Here is a 6,937-nt window from a genome sequence, read left to right as displayed (position 1 = left end):
TATAAAAGTCACAAGAGAAGCTTTGTTTAATAGTCTTTTATTATTTCAAAAACCACACTTTAAGTTAAAATACACATTCCTAAACAGTTTTGATTCCACTATGAAAATGTGAAAAAGTTGCTTCCTTTTTATTGAATTAACTGAAGGATATGCAAATGTCTAAATTCTATTAGATCCTATTTAAAAACCATACCAATTAATTGTTTTAATAATTACGTAGAAGTTGGTTCACATATACTAGTAAATCCATTCCTCATTCACATTTTTAAATCAACTCTCACTCTTGAAAACATTCCGTCAGCTTCATTCACACCACAAACATCTATTCTGCTGAATAAAACCAGGTAAGGAACAGTCTTATTTTATTCTTAGTTTCTTGCCATTGAGTTCAATGGTTTAATTTTTTTGGTTACCCAGAACATCCAAGAGCTTATGATATACTTTATTATTAAGCTCAAGGTGTCTGTACATTATTTGTTTCACTTTATCTGTTGAGTAACTGTTTTACCTTAAGCCAATTCAATCTCATTTCCAGCAGCTGTACTTAAGGCGTCTGGTATTTCGCTGCTGGGTTCAGAAGCTTCCTCATCATCGGTTAGATTCAAGTTCTTTTTTAATTCACCACCATTCCGAGGGTTCGGCTCTTTGGGGGATTCTTCTTCCTTGTTAATGCTGTTCACACATTCCTCATGTTGGGGCTTGGCAGACATTTCAGTGGCCTGCTCTGCAGGTGGAATCTCAGGAGGACCATTCTGTTGTTGATTCTGTTGCACCTGCTCAGGAAGTTCAGCAGACTCCACTAGCTTTTCTTTGGGCTGCTCTGCAGACTCTGTAGAGATATCTTTTTTGCCTTCTTCATTCTGAACCTCCGTGTCCACTGCCTGAACACTTTTGTTGCTGTTAGCACAAGCGTCCTTTGCATTGACCTCTTGATTAGCTGTGGTTAGTCCGATTTCAGTTTCTGAGGTCATCTCTTTGACTGCCTCACTCTCAGCAGGGGAGGGAGTACTAGATTCTTTTTCATGCATTTCAGAGACCCCATCTGCATGGCTATTGACAGCCTTCTCAGACTCGATGGCATACTCTAAGGTTTCATCTTCAGGGAATTCGTTATTGGAATGAGACTCTGAAATAATTATTTCTGGTATAGTTTCAGTTTTCAGAGCTGGGGTTGTGTTTTCTTTTGGCTGTTCATTTAAAATGGCACAAACAGTATCTTGGTTTTGTGGTTCAGCCTGGGCAAAAGCAGTATCTTTCCCTGCATGTAAACTGGAATTTAACTCATTGTTCTCAACTTCTTGGGACTCACACATGGTTTTTTTGTGCTCGGCATCTGGTACTTCAGATTTACCTGTTTCTGACTTTTTTTCTGCCCCTGTTTGAGCCTCCGTGGAATCAATACAAGTAAAGTGGGCACTGTTGGTGACCTCAGGAGTTGCATCTTGGGCATTTTCAGTAATGCTTTCATTTTTTGTAGCAGATGATTCTTTATCGTCTGTGCTTTCTGACTGTTGCTGGAAAATTTCTTCTGAAATTTCTTTAACAGAAGGGTTTTCATTGAGAGATGAAAGAGCTTCTACTTCAGTTGGTTTTCCATCTTCAGTTTTGTTTTCATCTTCAGCTGTTGGGACAGGTTCTTGTACTGGATCCAAAATAGGCACAGACGTGTGGCTGAGCACAGAATGTGATTCCTCATTTGCAGCCTCTGATTTACTAGCCATTTCCTCAAGGATAACATCCTCTGATTTCACCACAGTTTCCTGTGACTGGGTGTTAATCTCCTTTTGCATGTTTGGAAGTTCAGATTGAGCTTTGGGATATGAACTGCGATCTGCAGTTTTTGGTGCAGCTGGCAGTATGTTCTTTTCTTCTTCTGCTGAGGCCTTGGTGATAGGCTCAGTTTTGTGGATGTCAGTATTTTCCAAACTGGTTTTGGCATTTGAAGTTTCTTCAGATGCTACAGAGGAGCTTTCTGGTGTCACTCCAGTAAGAGGGGAAGCACTTTCCGTTTTTCCAGTCTCCTCCCCTGAACATTTTCCTACTTCCTGGGAGGCTTCTTTATTTTCTAAGTTAGCATCTAAAACTGGGACAACAGTCTCTTGTAGTTTTGGAGTGATTTTCTCCTCTTCTGTTACAGGCATGTCTTTTGACTTTTCCATAGGAGAAATTTCCATACACTGGGAGTCCAACACTGGATTTGGTGAAAGTGGATCTCTTTCTTCTACAGGGGCCTGCTGTTCTATTTTCATGCCATTTGCATATGGGCTTTCCTGTGCTTCTTGGTTGATGGTTTCATCAGATTCCTTTTCCTTCTCTGAGTTTTCTTCTTTCTTTGCAGATTCAGGCACAGTCTCTTTTGATTCGGAAGCAGTTTCCTCTGTAGGTTGAGCTGCCCTATTTTCAGTCTCCTTAGTGTTGTCTGCCTGGCCCATTTCCTGTGTTTGATCAGTTTTGGCCTCCTCGTTTATAGGCTCTTTTTCCTTTTCTTTTTCTTCTGTCATTGTGACTTGTGCCACTCTGTCTTGTAGTTCTGCAGCAGCAGTTTCCTTTGCAGGTTCAGTACATCCATTTTCTGTCTTGGCTTCACCTTCTTGACCCATTTCCTGTCTTTGAACAGCTTGTTCCTCTTCAACTTTAGGTTCCATCTTTGATTTTTCCTCCAGGGTTTCTTTGGAAACATCTAATGTGCTGGTGTCAGCTGGCTGTTCAGCAGAAGCTGCCTGTCCTTCAGTTTCAGTTTTGCTCTCGGGGACCTCATCTTGTTCCACTTGGCCTTCTGCAGTCTCGTTTTTTTTGTTACTTTTTGGGTCACTGACATCGTACCCCTTCTTCTTCTTACTCAGCTTACCTCCCATGTTTCCTAGAAGCATTAAAGCAGAATTATTTCAGAGAGGGAGTTTGTGATTTTGACTGCAGTCCACTGGCATGTTCAAAAATGAACTCTTTATCTGTTAAACACAATGTGTATCTACACAAGCCAGTTTTTGAAGACAAGCCATTCAGGAACTGAAGTGGTACTTCTTTTTGCTTACCATTGACTATTTTAGAATATCATAATAAAGGGAGCTGTATTTGCCTTCTTCTGGAGGATAACTGTCACACACTGGATAGTGACACAAGTGTATCAATTGACATGTGAACTAGGCATAGTTTTAGATAACGTTCTCCACAGAAGAAGCCCTTAAGGGTGTAGAACCAACCATAGTCGTGGCATGTCCCAATACAATTTTTAATTAGTAGTGTTTAATTACTGGCTAAAGATTATCTTCTTATATTAATTTCAGTACCTACTGTATACTTTCAATTAAAGAAAAAAAATCAGAAGAGCTTGCAGCCCCCTAGGACCAGTGCTGGTGACCCTATTATCAGGTAGTGTACCCTGCTGCTGGGACAGTATTACAGTATGTATAAAAGGAAAAAAAAAAAACATGTTTTTCTGGTACTTTTCCTCATTGTAAACCACGAGAGAAAGTGTGGTCAAGTGGAACGAAAGCCTGCTCATGCAGCAGAAAGAAAAAACTGAAACAAGTGGATGTGAAACAGCACGAGGAGCTAGACATCACGTGTTAAGACTCAGGGGTTAGCTTTTCGGTGCCAGTCTCCTGTAAGAGCAGAGCTTATCTATGCCACCTTGTCATTTTTCTACATGCACTTTGACACACTGTTCTAGCATACCTTAGTGCAGTAGAGAAGCCACTTTTCCTCATACCCATACTGTATATACTTTACATTTTATAGATTTTTTTAAAATATATATTTTATCAGTCTAATTTATAGAATTACACGGTTTGGGAACAATTAACAGAAAATTCAAATATATATATATAACCAAAGATGAATATTAGGCTATTGCATTATCTAGATTTTACGTCGCGTAAATTGTTTTATTAACTAATTACCTAATTGGCTTACCACTGCTTTTTCAATCGTAGAAACAGAAATAGCGAAAATTAAAGTAGGGCAAATTGGGATTATAAACCCGAGGAGAAAAAACGCCTTCACAACCCGTCTTGTTTTATGCCCTCAACACGGAGGAGATAGTGGTGTGCATTTGCTTAATTCCGAACTAAAAATAACTAAGATCGGGTTTATAAACGTGCCCGTATCCCAAGCATACCAAAATCGACATTCAGTAACGTATCACGATAGCATGTTTATATTTGACTTTTACTAAATCAAACACTGTCGTTCAACTCAGTATATTATTTCACCATGTAAAGATGCATCGACTTCTGGCTGCGGCAGGAATTGGGCTATGCCATGTGTAATGGGAGCTGTCCCTAGTGCTGCATCGGGACAGTCAAGCTGAGCTACCGAGTATTGAGTGAGCTGTGTGGAAATTACTCCAGATCCTGATATAGCTTAATTACTGCTACAAGTTCCCTATTGTATCCCCAAGAGTTATTATATGCGTAGCTACTCTATTCAAGTGGGACGGCGCTAAAGAGTGCCAATTAATTTAATTGGCTGGTTTGTTTCCCTGGATTGGACATATTGAGTTCAATCGGTTTAGTTAGAATTCTTACAAATTGCAGCCTTAAAACGACATTTTTCACTCCTAAAGCATTAATGGGCTTTATGAACCCAACAGCTAGAGGAGAATGAAATGTCAGCTGCACAAAAGCGCCGGAGCTGAATGCAGCATCAGCTTCCACATTACCAATTCCGCGTCTGCAAACTGGGAGACAGATACTGTACGTGACGAAATAAACAGTTTTTAAATGCATTCACTTTAGTAACGCACACCGCGCTGTCCTGCAAGGTCTGTCCTCCGTTATGTGCTTGTTCTTAAGTGGACGACAAAACAAAGTCTAATACCGCATTAAAGAAATACTTAACAACCCTTAAGAGCGTGCACATTCGTAAGCCAGTACAATGTCTTTAACTTTTTGGTCAGGTTTAAGATGTTGTTCTGCCCAACCATTTTAATTCAAGTTAATTCCTCCAGGTTAAAGACTAATCAGACTTCGCAAACCACCCCAGTTACCGGCGAGTTGTAATGGTAAATTATGAACTTGGTGTTAAAACACTATTCTACATAAAAGGGGCAAACGACACGCCCTAAATCCCCAAGCCGCCCCCCTCCGGAATGAGAAACAAAAACCAAAATCGGCAGTTGTACCAACTGAAACGATAAGCTACTTCAATGTCCCCTCCCCCTCCCGGTTCGCGTTCAACACCCCAGAAGCAAACGACCAGCGGAAGCCCTAAGTAATGCTGGTATGCGCATATAAAAGGTGTGAAGTTTGAAAGCCATCTTAACACTTAAATCCACAGTTATACATAACCCACCAAGGCAGTAGAAACATATCCACTCTTAAAGACAACGGATAATCCAAATTCGGTTTGAACAAGTGGCTTGTTCCATTGATTGGATGGTGTGCATTTGATTAGCTAATCCTCTGACCTAAACGATTAGCGAAATGCATACTGATGTATAAGAGAACCAGGAACGGTCGAGGTTAACATTTTTCCTCATGACTCAGAATAACGCTTTGTAAAACTGGTCAAACCGGTCAAATTCATCAGCTGTGAAAACAACATCTAGCCGTATAGATATAAATTACGTCTCTAAAATTGCCTTCATTGATACCGGATGCCCTCTTCTAATAAATCATGCAGCAGCTGAAATCAGCGTTTCTGTGTTACACAAACATTCGCATGTATTACAACGTTTCACAGAGTTATAAATGTACTGAACGTCTTAAGAAACCCCTTTTCGGTGCTCAGAAGCAGAATACGGCAAGGTATAGCCGGTGGTCACAAAATGCTGAACTGGTAAATCTGCTCATCTGTAAGAAGCGAACACGCATGGCTGGAGAACAAAGGGGCGCTAGTCGGACTCCCCCAGTTCAGTGCCATTATCTGCTACCCCCCAGCCCGCTGCCCCTTTCCTAACTCGCCAAAATGGTATAAAACACAGCCTGTTTTCAATGCCGTTTTTCGCTGAAGAAGAGCTCTGAAACCCCACCTGGTTTGTTGGTTAGGACGAAACGCCGAGGAGAGACCCGAGGCTTTGACGCGCTCCCCAGCAAAGCCGAGCACCGACTGCGAGCGGAGCGGAGTCGAGACTGACAGCTGCACCCGGTCACGCTCCCTCCCTGAGGTACAATCCAGGACTGCGCGGCTTCTCGCAAACTTCCCCTCCTCTTTACTTACTATTTGCTAGACATCTGTCGCTAACAAAATCTCTCCTGCCTTCCCCCCGTTGCACCCCTCCCATTCACTACACTCCCCCCCCTCTCGGTGCATATTTCTCTAGATTAAATGGGGTTTTACTCGTTTTGAGAATAATACCCTCATTTTTTCCCTAAGCAATTGCTATAGCAACAGTCTTTTGTACATCAAAGTTACCGATTTAGTTTTTTTCCACTCCCCCCGTAAGCGTTTGCATAATTTGTCAACGTACTGCGCGACCACCCCCCTTGGCCGAGGAAAAAAAAAAGAGGAGAAACAATTGAACTCTGGAGGACCATGAATAGGTTCGCTGCCATCAAGACTAAAATGAATTTCCTAGGACTTTGTGAGCTATTACAATGTTAAAGAACTTTCATTCTTGTGGAGTTAAAAACGTACATGTGCTGCTTTGCGTAAAATGAATAATTGTATTTCCATCAAGTCATTTCATTCAGATCCCTTGACGAATTATTTCGAATCCCCCCCTCTAAAACTGCTATTAACCGCGCTTTAATAAATTAGAACTTTATTTTTATGAGCCCTTTTACATGTACCTTTACTCTGTCAATATGGGACTCTGGTTAAGTAAGCAAATCCCTATGTCATTAACCTTCAAAGTTTCTGATTTACACACTGTTCAAAACCACTTTCTTCCAATCTTTTGACGTGTTCCAAAAAAAGGCTGGTCTGAAGGCTAAGATAACAGTTCAGATTGGTTTTTTTTGCCGGGCATTCTGGGGGCTTGTTCATCAAAGCAATG

General features: G+C 41.1%; 1 protein-coding gene across 1 annotated transcript; it reads right to left on the bottom strand.

Annotated features, from left to right (window-relative positions):
• Positions 1-27: 27 nt before the first annotated feature.
• LOC102695426 (enolase-phosphatase E1) lies at positions 28-6,173 on the bottom strand. Its single transcript, XM_015367939.2, has 2 exons — positions 5,972-6,173; positions 28-2,860 (listed from the first exon to the last, which is right to left on the bottom strand). The coding sequence occupies exon 2, from the start codon at positions 2,853-2,855 to the stop codon at positions 510-512; it is 2,346 nt and encodes a 781-aa protein (XP_015223425.2). The 5' UTR covers positions 2,856-2,860; positions 5,972-6,173; the 3' UTR covers positions 28-509.
• Positions 6,174-6,937: the final 764 nt, after the last annotated feature.

This window comes from Lepisosteus oculatus, chromosome 20 (genome assembly GCF_040954835.1).
Source record: "Lepisosteus oculatus isolate fLepOcu1 chromosome 20, fLepOcu1.hap2, whole genome shotgun sequence".
Lineage (NCBI taxonomy): Eukaryota > Metazoa > Chordata > Actinopteri > Semionotiformes > Lepisosteidae > Lepisosteus > Lepisosteus oculatus.
Note: the sequence above shows the minus strand (reverse complement) of the source record. Positions and strands in the feature narration are given on the sequence as shown.